At 49.2% G+C, this 16,777-nt stretch overlaps 1 protein-coding gene across 1 annotated transcript in view; it reads right to left on the minus strand.

The window, feature by feature from the left end:
• The window catches only part of LOC135523050 (dual specificity protein kinase CLK2-like), a 36,621-nt gene extending 22,041 nt beyond the window's left edge, over window positions 1-14,580 (minus strand). Inside the window, exons 1-10 of the mRNA XM_064949772.1 lie at window positions 14,174-14,580; window positions 12,845-12,935; window positions 12,615-12,681; window positions 12,401-12,517; window positions 12,129-12,295; window positions 11,585-11,679; window positions 8,184-8,313; window positions 8,022-8,104; window positions 7,537-7,616; window positions 4,724-4,814 (exon numbers count right to left, since the gene is read on the minus strand). Coding sequence (XP_064805844.1) covers window positions 4,724-4,814; window positions 7,537-7,616; window positions 8,022-8,104; window positions 8,184-8,313; window positions 11,585-11,679; window positions 12,129-12,295; window positions 12,401-12,517; window positions 12,615-12,681; window positions 12,845-12,935; window positions 14,174-14,233 — 981 coding nt within the window. The 5' untranslated portion in view covers window positions 14,234-14,580. The remainder of the gene's footprint in view (window positions 1-4,723; window positions 4,815-7,536; window positions 7,617-8,021; window positions 8,105-8,183; window positions 8,314-11,584; window positions 11,680-12,128; window positions 12,296-12,400; window positions 12,518-12,614; window positions 12,682-12,844; window positions 12,936-14,173) is intronic.
• Window positions 14,581-16,777: the final 2,197 nt, after the last annotated feature.

A 16,777-nucleotide genomic window follows, 5' to 3' on the forward strand; every position in this document is an offset into this window, starting at 1 on the left:
CTCTGACGTATCGTCCTGCCTTGGAGTTATCGTTCCAGTCCAGCCTCAGGTTAGAGTGTCTTTATCTCAGGGGTAACTTACCCATAGAGGTTTAATGTGGTCTTTGACGTATCGTCCTGCCTTGGAGTTATCGTTCCAGTCCAGTCTCAGGTTAGTGTCTTTATCTCAGGGGTAACTTACCCATAGAGGTTTAATGTGGTCTTTGACGTATCGTCCTGTCTTGGAGTTATCGTCCCAGTCCAGCCTCAGGTTAGAGTGTCTTTATCTCAGGGGTAACTTACCCATAGAGGTTTAATGTGGTCTTTGACGTATCGTCCTGTCTTGGAGTTATCGTTCCAGTCCAGTCTCAGGTTAGAGTGTCTTTATCTCAGGGGTAACTTACCCATAGAGGTTTAATGTGGTCTTTGACGTATCGTCCTGCCTTGGAGTTATCGTTCCAGTCCAGTCTCAGGTTAGAGTGTCTTTATCTCAGGGGTAACTTACCCATAGAGGTTTAATGTGGTCTTTGACGTATCGTCCTGTCTTGGAGTTATCGTTCCAGTCCAGTCTCAGGTTAGAGTGTCTTTATCTCAGGGGTAACTTACCCATAGAGGTTTAATGTGGTCTTTGACGTATCGTCCTGCCTTGGAGTTATCGTTCCAGTCCAGTCTCAGGTTAGAGTGTCTTTATCTCAGGGGTAACTTACCCATAGAGGTTTAATGTGGTCTCTGACGTATCGTCCTGCCTTGTGGTTATCGTTCCAGTCCAGTCTCAGGTTAGAGTGTCTTTATCTCAGGGGTAACTTACCCATAGAGGTTTAATGTGGTCTCTGACGTATCGTCCTGCCTTGGAGTTATCGTTCCAGTCCAGCCTCAGGTTAGAGTGTCTTTATCTCAGGGGTAACTTACCCATAGAGGTTTAATGTGGTCTTTGACGTATCGTCCTGTCTTGGAGTTATCGTTCCAGTCCAGTCTCAGGTTAGAGTGTCTTTATCTCAGGGGTAACTTACCCATAGAGGTTTAATGTGGTCTTTGACGTATCGTCCTGCCTTGGAGTTATCGTTCCAGTCTAGTCTCAGGTTAGAGTGTCTTTATCTCAGGGGTAACTTACCCATAGAGGTTTAATGTGGTCTTTGACGTATCGTCCTGCCTTGGAGTTATCGTTCCAGTCCAGTCTCAGGTTAGAGTGTCTTTATCTCAGGGGTAACTTACCCATAGAGGTTTAATGTGGTCTTTGACGTATCGTCCTGCCTTGGAGTTATCGTTCCAGTCTAGTCTCAGGTTAGAGTGTCTTTATCTCAGGGGTAACTTACCCATAGAGGTTTAATGTGGTCTTTGACGTATCGTCCTGCCTTGGAGTTATCGTTCCAGTCCAGTCTCAGGTTAGAGTGTCTTTATCTCAGGGGTAACTTACCCATAGAGGTTTAATGTGGTCTTTGACGTATCGTCCTGTCTTGGAGTTATCGTTCCAGTCCAGTCTCAGGTTAGAGTGTCTTTATCTCTGGGGTAACTTACCCATAGAGGTTTAATGTGGTCTTTGACGTATCGTCCTGTCTTGGAGTTATCGTTCCAGTCCAGCCTCAGGTTAGAGTGTCTTTATCTCAGGGGTAACTTACCCATAGAGGTTTAATGTGATCTCTGACGTATCGTCCTGTCTTGGAGTTATCGTTCCAGTCCAGTCTCAGGTTAGAGTGTCTTTATCTCAGGGGTAACTTACCCATAGAGGTTTAATGTGGTCTTTGACGTATCGTCCTGCCTTGGAGTTATCGTTCCAGTCCAGTCTCAGGTTAGAGTGTCTTTATCTCTGGGGTAACTTACCCATAGAGGTTTAATGTGGTCTTTGACGTATCGTCCTGCCTTGGAGTTATCGTTCCAGTCCAGTCTCAGGTTAGAGTGTCTTTATCTCAGGGGTAACTTACCCATAGAGGTTTAATGTGGTCTTTGACGTATCGTCCTGCCTTGGAGTTATCGTTCCAGTCCAGTCTCAGGTTAGAGTGTCTTTATCTCAGGGGTAACTTACCCATAGAGGTTTAATGTGGTCTTTGACGTATCGTCCTGCCTTGGAGTTATCGTTCCAGTCCAGTCTCAGGTTAGAGTGTCTTTATCTCAGGGGTAACTTACCCATAGAGGTTTAATGTGGTCTCTGACGTATCGTCCTGTCTTGGAGTTATCGTTCCAGTCCAGTCTCAGGTTAGAGTGTCTTTATCTCAGGGGTAACTTACCCATAGAGGTTTAATGTGGTCTCTGACGTATCGTCCTGTCTTGGAGTTATCTTTCCAGTCCAGTCTCAGGTTAGAGTGTCTTTATCTCAGGGGTAACTTACCCATAGAGGTTTAATGTGGTCTTTGACGTATCGTCCTGCCTTGGAGTTATCGTTCCAGTCCAGTCTCAGGTTAGAGTGTCTTTATCTCAGGGGTAACTTACCCATAGAGGTTTAATGTGGTCTTTGACGTATCGTCCTGCCTTGGAGTTATCGTTCCAGTCTAGTCTCAGGTTAGAGTGTCTTTATCTCAGGGGTAACTTACCCATAGAGGTTTAATGTGGTCTTTGACGTATCGTCCTGTCTTGGAGTTATCGTTCCAGTCCAGCCTCAGGTTAGAGTGTCTTTATCTCAGGGGTAACTTACCCATAGAGGTTTAATGTGGTCTTTGACGTATCGTCCTGTCTTGGAGTTATCGTTCCAGTCCAGTCTCAGGTTAGAGTGTCTTTATCTCTGGGGTAACTTACCCATAGAGGTTTAATGTGGTCTTTGACGTATCGTCCTGTCTTGGAGTTATCGTTCCAGTCCAGCCTCAGGTTAGAGTGTCTTTATCTCAGGGGTAACTTACCCATAGAGGTTTAATGTGATCTCTGACGTATCGTCCTGTCTTGGAGTTATCGTTCCAGTCCAGTCTCAGGTTAGAGTGTCTTTATCTCAGGGGTAACTTACCCATAGAGGTTTAATGTGGTCTTTGACGTATCGTCCTGCCTTGGAGTTATCGTTCCAGTCCAGTCTCAGGTTAGAGTGTCTTTATCTCTGGGGTAACTTACCCATAGAGGTTTAATGTGGTCTTTGACGTATCGTCCTGCCTTGGAGTTATCGTTCCAGTCCAGTCTCAGGTTAGAGTGTCTTTATCTCAGGGTAACTTACCCATAGAGGTTTAATGTGGTCTTTGACGTATCGTCCTGCCTTGGAGTTATCGTTCCAGTCCAGTCTCAGGTTAGAGTGTCTTTATCTCAGGGGTAACTTACCCATAGAGGTTTAATGTGGTCTCTGACGTATCGTCCTGTCTTGGAGTTATCTTTCCAGTCCAGTCTCAGGTTAGAGTGTCTTTATCTCAGGGGTAACTTACCCATAGAGGTTTAATGTGGTCTTTGACGTATCGTCCTGTCTTGGAGTTATCGTTGCAGTCCAGTCACAGGTTAGAGTGTCTTTATCTCAGGGGTAACTTACCCATAGAGGTTTAATGTGGTCTTTGACGTATCGTCCTGCCTTGGAGTTATCGTTCCAGTCCAGTCTCAGGTTAGAGTGTCTTTATCTCAGGGGTAACTTACCCATAGAGGTTTAATGTGGTCTTTGACGTATCGTCCTGCCTTGGAGTTATCGTTCCAGTCTAGTCTCAGGTTAGAGTGTCTTTATCTCAGGGGTAACTTACCCATAGAGGTTTAATGTGGTCTTTGACGTATCGTCCTGCCTTGGAGTTATCGTTCCAGTCCAGTCTCAGGTTAGAGTGTCTTTATCTCAGGGGTAACTTACCCATAGAGGTTTAATGTGGTCTTTGACGTATCGTCCTGTCTTGGAGTTATCGTTCCAGTCCAGTCTCAGGTTAGAGTGTCTTTATCTCTGGGGTAACTTACCCATAGAGGTTTAATGTGGTCTTTGACGTATCGTCCTGTCTTGGAGTTATCGTTCCAGTCCAGCCTCAGGTTAGAGTGTCTTTATCTCAGGGGTAACTTACCCATAGAGGTTTAATGTGATCTCTGACGTATCGTCCTGTCTTGGAGTTATCGTTCCAGTCCAGTCTCAGGTTAGAGTGTCTTTATCTCAGGGTAACTTACCCATAGAGGTTTAATGTGGTCTTTGACGTATCGTCCTGCCTTGGAGTTATCGTTCCAGTCCAGTCTCAGGTTAGAGTGTCTTTATCTCTGGGGTAACTTACCCATAGAGGTTTAATGTGGTCTTTGACGTATCGTCCTGCCTTGGAGTTATCGTTCCAGTCCAGTCTCAGGTTAGAGTGTCTTTATCTCAGGGGTAACTTACCCATAGAGGTTTAATGTGGTCTTTGACGTATCGTCCTGCCTTGGAGTTATCGTTCCAGTCCAGTCTCAGGTTAGAGTGTCTTTATCTCAGGGGTAACTTACCCATAGAGGTTTAATGTGGTCTCTGACGTATCGTCCTGCCTTGGAGTTATCGTTCCAGTCCAGTCTCAGGTTAGAGTGTCTTTATCTCAGGGGTAACTTACCCATAGAGGTTTAATGTGGTCTTTGACGTATCGTCCTGCCTTGGAGTTATCGTTCCAGTCCAGTCTCAGGTTAGAGTGTCTTTATCTCAGGGGTAACTTACCCATAGAGGTTTAATGTGGTCTTTGACGTATCGTCCTGTCTTGGAGTTATCGTTCCAGTCCAGTCTCAGGTTAGAGTGTCTTTATCTCAGGGGTAACGTACCCATAGAGGTTTAATGTGGTCTCTGACGTATCGTCCTGCCTTGGAGTTATCGTTCCAGTCCAGTCTCAGGTTAGAGTGTTTTTATCTCAGGGGTAACTTACCCATAGAGGTTTAATGTGGTCTCTGACGTATCGTCCTGTCTTGGAGTTATCGTTCCAGTCTAGACGCCTGCAGTGAAAATACTTCTGCTTCCTGAAAGGACAAATCACATTAAGTATTATGTGTGTCTGTGAGGAGTGTGTCTGTGAGGAGTGTGTATGTGTGTCTGTGAGGAGTGTGTCTGTGAGGAGTGTGTCTGTGACGAGTGTGTATGTGTGTATGTGAGGAGTGTGTCTGTGAGGAGTGTGTCTGTGAGGAGTGTGTCTGTGAGGAGTGTGTATGTGTGTCTGTGAGGAGTGTGTCTGTGAGGAGTGTGTCTGTGAGGAGTGTGTCTGTGAGGAGTGTGTATGTGTGTCTGTGAGGAGTGTGTCTGTGAGGAGTGTGTCTGTGAGGAGTGTGTATGTGTGTCTGTGAGGAGTGTGTCTGTGAGGAGCGTGTCTGTGAGGAGTATGTCTGTGTGTCTGTGAGGAGTGTGTCTGTGAGGAGTGTGTATGTGTGTCTGTGAGGAGTGTGTCTGTGAGGAGTGTGTCTGTGAGGAGTGTGTATGTGTGTCTGTGAGGAGTGTGTCTGTGAGGAGTGTGTATGTGAGGAGTGTGTCTGTGAGGAGTGTGTATGTGTGTCTGTGAGGAGTGTGTCTGTGAGGAGTGTGTCTGTGAGGAGTGTGTCTGTGAGGAGTGTGTATGTGTGTCTGTGAGGAGTGTGTCTGTGAGGAGTGTGTCTGTGAGGAGTGTGTATATGTGTCTGTGAGGAGTGTGTCTGTGAGGAGTGTGTCTGTGAGGAGTGTGTCTGAGTGTCTGTGAGGAGTGTGTCTGTGAGGAGTGTGTCTGTGAGGAGTGTGTCTGTGAGGAGTGTGTATGTGTGTCTGTGAGGAGTGTGTCTGTGAGGAGTGTGTCTGTGAGGAGTGTGTCTGTGAGGAGTGTGTCTGTGAGGAGTGTGTCTGTGAGGAGTGTGTATGTGTGTCTGTGAGGAGTGTGTCTGTGAGGAGTGTGTCTGTGAGGAGTGTGTATGTGAGGAGTGTGTCTGTGAGGAGTGTGTATGTGTGTCTGTGAGGAGTGTGTCTGTGAGGAGTGTGTATGTGAGGAGTGTGTATGTGTGTCTGTGAGGAGTGTTTCTGTGAGGAGTGTGTCTGTGAGGAGTGTGTCTGTGATGAGTGTGTCTGTGAGGAGTGTGTATGTGTGTCTGTGAGGAGTGTGTCTGTGAGGAGTGTGTCTGTGAGGAGTGTGTCTGTGAGGAGTGTGTATGTGTGTCTGTGAGGAGTGTGTCTGTGAGGAGTGTGTCTGTGAGGAGTGTGTCTGTGAGGAGTGTGTCTGTGAGGAGTGTGTCTGTGAGGAGTGTGTATGTGAGGAGTGTGTATGTGTGTCTGTGAGGAGTGTGCCTGTGAGGAGTGTGTCTGTGAGGAGTGTGTCTGTGTGTCTGTGAGGAGTGTGTCTGTGAGGAGTGTGTCTGTGAGGAGTGTGTATGTGTGTCTGTGAGGAGTGTGTCTGTGAGGAGTGTGTCTGTGAGGAGTGTGTATGTGTGTCTGTGAGGAGTGTGTCTGTGAGGAGTGTGTCTGTGAGGAGTGTGTATGTGTGTCTGTGTGGAGTGTGTCTGTGAGGAGTGTGTATGTGTGTCTCTGAGGAGTGTGTCTGTGAGGAGTGTGTATGTGTGTCTGTGAGGAGTGTGCCTGTGAGGAGTGTGTATGTGTGTCTGTGAGGAGTGTGTCTGTGAGGAGTGTGTATGTGTGTCTGTGAGGAGTGTGTATGTGTGTCTGTGAGGAGTGTGTCTGTGAGGAGTGTGTATGTGTGTCTGTGAGGAGTGTGTATGTGTGTCTGTGAGGAGTGTGTATATGTGTCTGTGAGGAGTGTGTATGTGTGTCTGTGAGGAGTGTGTATGTGTGTCTGTGAGGAGTGTGTCTGTGAGGAGTGTGTATGTGTTTCTGTGAGGAGTGTGTATGTGTGTCTGTGAGGAGTGTGTATGTGTGTCTGTGAGGAGTGTGTATGTGTGTCTGTGAGGAGTGTGTCTGTGAGGAGTGTGTATGTGTGTCTGTGAGGAGTGTGTATGTGTGTCTGTGAGGAGTGTGTATGTGTGTCTGTGAGGAGTGTGTATGTGTGTCTGTGAGGAGTGTGTATGTGTGTCTGTGAGGAGTGTGTATGTGTGTCTGTGAGGAGTGTGTATGTGTGTCTGTGAGGAGTGTGTATGTGTGTCTGTGAGGAGTGTGTATGTGTGTCTCTGAGGAGTGTGTATGTGTGTCTCTGAGGAGTGTGTATGTGTGTCTGTGAGGAGTGTGTATGTGTGTCTCTGAGGAGTGTGTATGTGTGTCTGTGAGGAGTGTGTATGTGTGTCTCTGAGGAGTGTGTATGTGTGTCTCTGAGGAGTGTGTATGTGTGTCTCTGAGGAGTGTGTATGTGTGTCTGTGAGGAGTGTGTATGTGTGTCTGTGAGGAGTGTGTATGTGTGTCTCTGAGGAGTGTGTATGTGTGTCTGTGAGGAGTGTGTATGTGTGTCTGTGAGGAGTGTGTTTGTGTGTCTGTGAGGAGTGTGTATGTGTGTCTCTGAGGAGTGTGTATGTGTGTCTGTGAGGAGTGTGTATGTGTATGTGTCTATGAGGAGTGTGTATGTGTGTCTGTGAGGAGTGTGTATGTGTGTCTATGGGGAGTGTGTATGTGTGTCTATGGGGAGTGTGTATGTGTGTGTGTGTGTGTGTGTGTGTGTGTGTGTGTGTGTGTGTGTGTGTGTGTGTGTGTGTGTGTGTGTGTGTGTGTGTGTGTGTGTGTGTGTGTGTGTGTGTGTGTGTGTGTGTGTGTGTGTGTGTGTGTGTAACTGTCATCATGTGTTACCTGGTCTTGCAGATCATCGTAGAGGGGAGAGGTCCCCGTACTCTCTCCATCATGGCCAGGTGCTCCTGGTTGTCATGGGTCTGAGACAAACACAAACACTGGTCAGCAGAAGCTATAAACTCCCAACTTAGTTCACTTTCACTTGTATCACACAAACAACAAACACACACACAGTCTTTTGTAACTAACATTGTGGGGACACACAATTCAGTCCCATTCAAAATCCTGTTTTCCCTAAACCCTGACCCCTAACCATAACTCTTACCCCAAAACCTAACCTGAACACAAACTTTAATCCTAACCCTCACTCATAACCCTTAAACTAACCCTAACTCCTAACCCCCCGAGAAATAGCATTTGACCTTGTGGGGACTAACAAAATGTCCCCAGTTGGTCAAATTTGTATTTGTTTACTATTCTTGTAGGGACTTCTGGTCCCCACAAGTATAGTTAAACATGTCCACACACACACGTCCACACAGTACCTGATATAGGGTGAAGCCTTCATAGTACTCAAACAGGATGCAGCCGATACTCCAGACATCACACGGATGACTCCAGCCCAGCTCTGAGTTGGAACAGTAACAAATGTTCAGCTAGCCAATAGTCCAAGATTAGAGTGTGTGAGTGTGATGTGTGTAGGTTACCCAGAATAACTTCAGGAGCACGGTAGTGGCGTGTAGATATGATGGTGCTGTGGTGTTCGTGATCAAACGTGGCACTGCCAAAATCCACCAGCCTTACTGTTGTATCCTTCACTTTCCTCTCATCCCGCTTCTGAGAGCGAGAGAAATAGAGGTGGGGGGGACAGAGAGAAAGAGGGGGGACAGAGAGAGAGAGGGGGGTGACAGAGAGAGAGGGGGGGGGACAGAGAGAGTGAGGGGGACAGAAAGAGAGGTGGGGACAGAGAGAGAGAGGGGGGACAGAGAGAGAGGGGGGGGGACAGAGAGAGAGGGGGGGACAGAGAGAGAGAGGGGGGACAGAGAGAGAGAGGGGGGACAGAGAGAGAGGGGGGGACAGAAAGAGAGGGGGGGGACAGAGAGAGAGGGGGGACAGAGAGAGAGGGGGGGACAGAGAGAGAGGGGGGGGACAGAGAGAGAGGGGGGACAGAGAGAGAGGGGGGGACAGAGAGAGGGGGGGACAGAGAGAGTGGGGGGGGACAGAAAGAGAGGGGGGACAGAGAGGGGGAGGGTGGGGACAGAGAGAGAGAGGGGGAGACAGAGAGAGGGGGGACAGAGAGAGAGAGGGGGGGCAGAGAGAGAGGGGGGGACAGAGAGAGATGGGGGGGACAGAAAGAGAGGGGGACAGAAAGAGAGAGGGGGACAGAAAGAGAGAGGGGGGGGAAGAAAGAGAGGGGGGGACAGAAAGAGAGAGGGGGGGACAGAGAGGGGAGGGTGGAGAAGAAGACAAGAAGAAAGGAGGCGAAAGGAAGATCCAGGCATTTTATCAATTAGATTTGCTCACCTCCGCCCTCTCTCCTCCGTCCTCTCTCCTCCGCCCTCTCTCCTCCGCCCTCCCTCCTCCGTCCTCCCTCCGTCCTCCCTCCTCCGCCCTCTCTCCTCCGTCCTCTCCTCCTCCCTCTCTCCTCCGTCCTCCGTCCTCTATCCTCCGTCCTCTATCCTCCTCTCTCTATCCTCCGCCCTCTCTCCTCCGTCCTCTCTCCTCCGTCCTCTCTCCTCCGCAATCCCTCCTCCGCCCTCCCTCCTCCGCCCTCCATCCTCGGTCCTTCCTCCTCCGCCCTCTATCCTCGGTTCTCCCTCCTCCATCCGCTATCCTCCGCAATCTATCCTCCTCCATCTATCCTCTGCCCTCTATCCTCCGCCCTCTCTCCTCCGCCCTCTCTCCTCCGTCCTCCGTCCTCTATCCTCCGTCCTCTATCCTCCTCTCTCTATCCTCCGCCCTCTCTCCTCCGCCCCCTCTCCTCCGCCTCCTCTCCTCCGTCCTCTCTCCTCCGTCCTCTCCCCTCTGCCCTCTATCCTCCGCCCTCTATCCTCCGTCCTCTCTCCTCCGTCCTCTATCCTCCGCCCTCCCTCCTCCGCCCTCCCTCCTCCGCCCTCCATCCTCCGCCCTCCATCCTCGGTCCTTCCTCCTCCGCCCTCTATCCTCGGTTCTCCCTCCTCCGTCCGCTATCCTCCGCAATCTATCCTCCGCCATCTATCCTCTGCCCTCTATCCTCCGCCCTCTCTCCTCCGCCCTCCCTCCTCGGCCCTCCCTCCTCCGCCCTCTCTCCTCCTCCCTCTCTCCTCCTCCCTCTCTCCTCCGTCCTCCGCCCTCTATCCTCCGCCCTCTCTCCTCCGCCCTCCCTCCTCCGCCCTCCCTCCTCCGCCCTCCCTCCTCCGCCCTCTATCCTCCGCCCTCCCTCCTCCGTCCTCCATCCTCCGTCCTCCATCCTCCGTCCTCTTTCCTCCGTCCTCCATCCTCCGTCCTCCATCGTCTGCCCTCCATCCTCCGTTCTCTATCCTCCGCCCTCCCTCCTCCGCCCTCCATCCTCGGTCCTTCCTCCTCCGCCCTCTATCCTCGGTCCTCCCTCCTCCGCCCTCCATCCTCCGTCCTCTCTCCTCCGTCTTCTCTCCTCCGTCTTCTATCCTCCGCCCTCTATCCTCCGCCCTCTATCCCCCGCCCTCTATCCTCCGCCCTCTATCCTCCGCCCTCTATCCTCCGTCCTCTATCCTCGGTCCTCCCTCCTCCGTCCTCCATCCTCCGTCCTCCATCCTCCGTCCTCTATCCTCTGCCCTTTCTCCTCAGTCCTCCCTCCTCCCTCCTCCGCCCTCTATCCTCCGTCCTCCGTCCTCCCTCCTCCGTCCTCCGTCCTCCATCCTCCCTCCTCTATCCTCCCTCCTCCCTCCTCCGTCCTCCATCCTCCGCACTCTATCCTCCGCCCTCTCTCCTCCGCCCTCCCTCCTCGGCCCTCCCTCCTCCGCCCTCTATCCTCCGCCCTCCTCCGTCCTCCATCCTCCGTCCTCTATCCTCCGTCCTCTATCCTCCGTCCTCCATCCTCCGTCCCCTTTCCTCCGTCCTCCATCCTCCGTCCTCTATCCTCTGCCCTCCATCCTCCGTTCTCTATCCTCCGCCCTCCCTCCTCCGCCCTCCATCCTCGGTCCTTCCTCCTCCGCCCTCCCTCCTCTGTCCTCTCTCCTCCGTCTTCTCTCCTCCATCTTCTATCCTCCGTCCTCTATCCTCCGCCCTCTATCCTCCGCCCTCTATCCTCCGTCCTCCATCCCCTTTCCTCCGTCCTCCATCCTCCGTCCTCTATCCTCTGCCCTCCATCCTCCGTTCTCTATCCTCCGCCCTCCCTCCTCCGCCCTCCATCCTCGGTCCTTCCTCCTCCGCCCTCTATCCTCGGTCCTCCCTCCTCCGCCCTCCCTCCTCTGTCCTCTCTCCTCCGTCTTCTCTCCTCCATCTTCTATCCTCCGTCCTCTATCCTCCGCCCTCTATCCTCCGCCCTCTATCCTCGGTCCTCCCTCCTCCGTCCTCCATCCTCCGTCCTCCATCCTCCGTCATCCCTCATCCGTCCTCTATCCTCCGCCCTCTATCCTCCGTCCTCCGTCCTCCATCCTCCGTCCTCCCTCCTCCGCCCTCCATCCTCCGTCCTCCCTCCCTCCTCCATCCTCCGTCCTCCCAAAATAAATGTTTAAAGTGATCAAAACAAATTAAGATGCAAAACAGTTTATGGTTAAAACAATACGTAGCATATTGTTTTTAAAGTGTGCATGTTTTTCTCCTCTGACAAAACCAAACCTGATTCAAATGGGGTGTGGTATATTTCAAATGGGGTGTGGCAGATGTCAAAACTCTTCTGCAGTAGGATACCGTAGACATGAGTGTCCTCAATGAAAAGTGGCTATCGAGGAGGGGACGACACTCTTCTTTGCCTACTAATAAATTGACACACTCCTCGACCACTCATCAGTTTCCGGGTCACAGATGAGAGAGGACAGAGGAGAGAGGACAGGGAACGGTCTTTTGCCCAAAGGAGAAACCCCCAGATACAGCGTAGGTAAAGAAGAGAGTCATGAAGGAAGGATAAAGCCCTCCCCCTCCCTCTCACCTTCTCAGCGTTGTAAGTGATGGTGTAGTCAGAGTTGACAAACAGGATGTTCTCAGGTTTGAGGTCAGTGTGGGTCAGCTTGTTGATATGGAGAACTGCAGAGGGAAACAGATAAACCATGCATCCATCATGATAATACCTGGACAGCCAAGGTGAAACTGCCCAGCGTTGCACTTGCTGCCCATAGTTCCTCTACAGTATGTAGTAGACCAGCGGTATTCAACTCTGACCCTACGAGGTCCGGAGCCTGCTGCTTTTCTCTTCTACCTGATACTTAATTGCTCTAAATCAGTCGCTGATTAGAGGGGAACAATGAAAAAAGCAGTGGAACTGGCTTTGAGGCCCAGAGTTGAGTTTTAGGCTTGTAGACTGATCTACATCAATGAACCAACGCCCTCTTCTGGTCAAAGAGACCAATACCAGACACAAAACAATCCCTGGTAAGTAATGTCATAGTCTATGGAAGTAGTCACCACCAACCCTGGTTCTGGAGAGCTACCAGCATGCACATGGGCATACATATATGTGTGTGTGACACGCTCACAGTTGACAGCGAGGCAGATCTGGTAGGCCATCTGGCAGATGTGATCCATACAGTACGGCAGGAAGTTGTTCTCCTTCAGGAAGTCAAAAGTGCTGAGGGCTAGCAGCTCCATGGAGATACACACATGACCATGGTAGTCAAACCAGTCCAGCATCTGAACACATTGACTGAGAGAGAGAGAGAGCAAAAAGGGGGGGAGAAGTAAAGAGGAAGCCACAGAAGGTGAGGGAAACAACTTCTCAAACTTTCTACTGGTTCTTCAGACTCCGTACTGTTTGTTGTGTGGGTCTTTCTCGTTGATTTTCTCCAGGACATTGATCTCCAGTTTAGCAGCTTGTCTGTACTTCTCCATGTTCTTAATGATCTTCAGAGCTACACGTGCCCCAGCCCTGAGAGAGACAGAGAGAACAGCTAGCTAACAACCAGCACACGCTCCCCCTGATGCTCTACGAGTGTGCATGTGTATATTATAAATGCCTCTCGTACCTGCGCCGGTCCACACACGTCACCACCTTCCCAAAGGTGCCCTCTCCCAACAGACTGATAACCTCATCTGATGGGGAAGACGAAGAGATGGAGGCATGGGGATTCAATTAAAGACTGGGAAGTAGAGGAGTCTCTTTATGAGCGCTCGAAAACTTTCACCTATCCTGTCTTTTCAATGTGTGAAGACTAGAGGATAGTGGGAGGGGCTAGTAGATGTAAACATAGCCTACATCTCTCTTGTAGAACGTCTCCATTCTGGTAGGCCAGGTGACCATCATCAGGGGCCTTCTCGTTCTTCCCTGGCCCCTCACTGCTGCTCCGCTAGGGGTCAGAGGTCAGGGGTTTAGTGGAGGGGACAACAGGGCAAAAAAGGCTCCTCCTAACTCTTTAAGAAAACAGTCCATTCCTGATGAATGTAATGACTTGGGACTGCCACCTGGAACTGAACTGGTGAACTGAACTGCACTTAAACAGAGTATGCACTAGTGGACTATATTAGTAGTGGACTATGTTATCTGTACATAGAGTAGAGTTGAGCCCTAAACCCTCTCCTGTCCTGTCCTGGTATTACGGGCCTAAATGAGAAATGTCAAGTGACTGGCTGGCCTGCATGGAGCAGCTCTGTGACTATTTCCATCTACATTCTAAGACTGTTATTAATATCAGAACATCACAAGGAGAAAGAGAGCTGAGAGAAAGAGAGAGAGAGTGCTGAGACAGAGAGAGCAAGAGAGAAAGAGAGAGAGTGCTGAGACAGAGAGAGCAAGAGAGAAAGAGAGAGAGTGCTGAGAGAAAGAGGGAGCGAGAGAGAAAGAGAGAGAGTGCTGAGAGAAAGAGGGAGCGAGAGAGAAAGAGAGAGAGTGCTGAGAGAAAGAGGGAGCGGGAGAGAAAGAGAGAGAGTGCTGAGAGAAAGAGGGAGCGAGAGAGAAAGAGAGAGAGTGCTGAGAGAAAGAGGGAGCGAGAGAGAAAGAGAGAGAGTGCTGAGAGAAAGAGGGAGCGAGAGAGAAAGAGAGAGAGTGCTGAGAGAAAGAGGGAGCGGGAGAGAAAGAGAGAGAGTGCTGAGAGAAAGAGGGAGCGAGAGAGAAAGAGAGAGAGTGCTGAGAGAAAGAGGGAGCGAGAGTGCTGAGAGAAAGAGGGAGCGAGAGTGCTGAGAGAAAGAGGGAGCGAGAGAGAAAGAGAGAGAGTGCTGAGAGAAAGAGGGAGCGAGAGTGCTGAGAGAAAGAGGGAGCGAGAGAGAAAGAGAGAGAGTGCTGAGCGGGCAACTTTCTCTGACTTAGAGGGTGGCTTACAGACTGAATGAACACACACACAGACTCTCTCTCTCTATGAGTTGTGGTAGAGGCAGAACACAGGTAGAGAGAGTGAAGGGTTGCCAGGAATAAAACTGAGCTGTATCAAACTTCACAAAACAACTAAATTAATTGAAACATTAAGAAAAAGGCAGTGAACATATGAACAGTGCATAGCAGAGGAAAGGAGGGGATGGGAGAGAGAAGGAGACGATGGAAGAGAGAAGCAGACGAGGAGGAAGAGGAGGGAAGATGCAGATGGGTACTCACAGAGAGGCAGAGACAGTCCAGGAAGCTCTTATACACAGAGTACAACTCTGTCTTCCCCATAACTCAGAACAGAGAGAGAGAATTAAGGAAAAGAGGGGAGAGGAAGATACAGCGTAGGTAAAGAAGACAGCGAAGAAGGAAGGATAAAGTCCACAGACAGTGAAACAGGAAAGAGGCCTGAAGAGAGAAGACAGAAACTAATGACAGAGCAAAAAGCAGTGCAGAGGAAGACAGAACAGACAAGTCAACAGAGGGAAGAGAAAACAGCAAAAAGAAAAATAGAGTGGCAGAGAAGAGACAAAAGTAAGAGAGTGAAGTACGAATGAAACAAGATGACAGAAAAAGACAGATTAGATGAACCAATGAAGACAGAACAGAGAAGCAAAGAGACAGACAGAGGAGAAAGTAGATAGGGAAGGAGAGATATGAGAAGGATACAGGAGATTGAGAGAGAGAGAGAAAGACGGTTGAGACAGACTAATAATAACCTTTGGTCACACCCCCCAGGGAAAGTCCTGAGACCAGAATCAAGATGTGGAGTGTGTGTGAGTGTAGTTGTGTGCGAGTGTACGAGGGGCATATTTAGTTTCCCTCCCTGACACTCCTGTCACCTCCTTAACCCCGGCATAGTGCTTTTCTACACCTGTCCTCTGTGTATACTGTTGAAGAAAAAATTGTTCCAAGGATCAAGCAGAGCTAATTTTCAAATAAAGATTTTATTCAAGCAATTACAAGGAAGTTAACTCTCCGGATATACCAGGGAGGAACTTAAACATGTACTCATTACTCAGTCATTTATATTCTTCACCTACACAAAGAACTGCTTTCAACGTGGCACCATCATAGGATGCTACCTTTCCAACAAGTCAGTTTGTCAAATTTCTGCCTCTTTGAGCCGACCCGGTTAACTGTAAGTGCTGTTATTGTGAAGTGGAAACGTCTAGGAGCAACAACAGCTCAGCCACAAAGTGGCAGGCCACACAAGCTCACAGAACGGGACTGCCGAGTGCTGAAGGGTATAGCGCGTAAAAAGTGTCTGCCCTCAGTTTCAACACTCCCTACTGAGTTCCAAACTGCCATGTAGTGCAACTTCTGAAACTTTTTTAGGAATAATGTTACCAAGCAGGACTAGACCCATCTCTAAGCTTTACACCAAACCAAGTGGGTGGGCTGCTGTTGGCTGAAACAAACTCAGGAATGTACCTTTAAAGTTTGCCGTCTGTGTTTGGTGATACTGACCAGCCTGTATGTTGGTTAGTAGATGGATAGGTGTAACAGATCAATATGGGAGCAGTATAGCTTTAATAGGCTAAATGGTCTGCTAGAGTTATCATTAAGCAGAGAAAGAATGAAGTGGATGTGATTTATCACTTAAACATTCACTTTAGCATCGTAATTGATACATTTCTGATTGAAATGATCAGTTAAACTGACTGTTGATCTGGACGGTTATTTAATTCTGTCTGTAGTTACAAACAATAAATATATTACCACTCTAACCCCCAACGCTGGCCCTTTGCCTTCCACCCAAACTACTGAGCTGAATAACATTCATCGATATCAAAGTAAATAGTCAAACGTCAACAGAACAGAAGTCATTTTATTTTAGCGTCATAATGTTTCATGGAATGTTATAACAGATTGGACTTTTTATTACAGCTTTTGTGGTGTTCATCTCACATAGGAAAGAGCAGGAAGTCACTGAAGGAGCTGTGTTTATTAGAATCATCATAGATCCTTTAGCCTGATAAGAGACTCATGTAAACCAAGTCCCCCTCCTTCAGTTCAAAAGTCCCAGAATTAGAGAGATACTGTGACTATTGTACTCTCCATTCCAACCTGGTCATTCTTGAACAAACCAAAGTCCATGTACTCCTCTCACTGCAGCACTGAAGACACCTGCATCAGAGGAATAACAGATAGATCAACACGGTCAGTCTCTCCAAGCCACCAGACACGGGAGCAGTCTGTTAGTGATGTTGGACTCGGTGTCTGTATCTGGTCCCATTGGACATGTGTGTTCATACATGTGGATTGGTGTGTAAGCAGTCGGCTACCTGTAGCTGCTTGGGCTGAAATGACTAATATAGGAACAATTTTGGGAACCTGTTCCTTGTCTGATTTGGACCAAATATATAGCATCCTCTTTACATACTGTATTATTTAAATCTCTACATTACCTGCATTCTCTGTCTTCAGCTCCTCTACCTGGCTCTCACTGACCTGAAATTCTACAATATCATACAAAGAAACTGTTGAATTCAACACATTACTACTCTGCTGATTCCAGTAATCACATTAGATACAGCTGTCTTACTTTACCTGTGTTCTGTCTCTCCAGTTCCACCTTGTTCTTGTAGAACTGCAGTTCAGTCATAGTGATACTCAGCTCCACCACCATGTTCCTCAGCTCCTCTCTCTGTTCCACCACCATGTTCCTCAGCACCACTCTCCGTTCCTCCACCATGTTCCTCAGCTCCTCTCTCTGTTCCACCACCATGTTCCTCAGCTCCACTCTCTGTTCCGCCACCATGTTCCTCAGCACCACTCTCTGTTCCTCCACCATGTTCCTCAGCTCCACTCTCTTGTTCCACCACCATGTTC

This window comes from Oncorhynchus masou, chromosome 30 (genome assembly GCF_036934945.1).
Source record: "Oncorhynchus masou masou isolate Uvic2021 chromosome 30, UVic_Omas_1.1, whole genome shotgun sequence".
Lineage (NCBI taxonomy): Eukaryota > Metazoa > Chordata > Actinopteri > Salmoniformes > Salmonidae > Oncorhynchus > Oncorhynchus masou.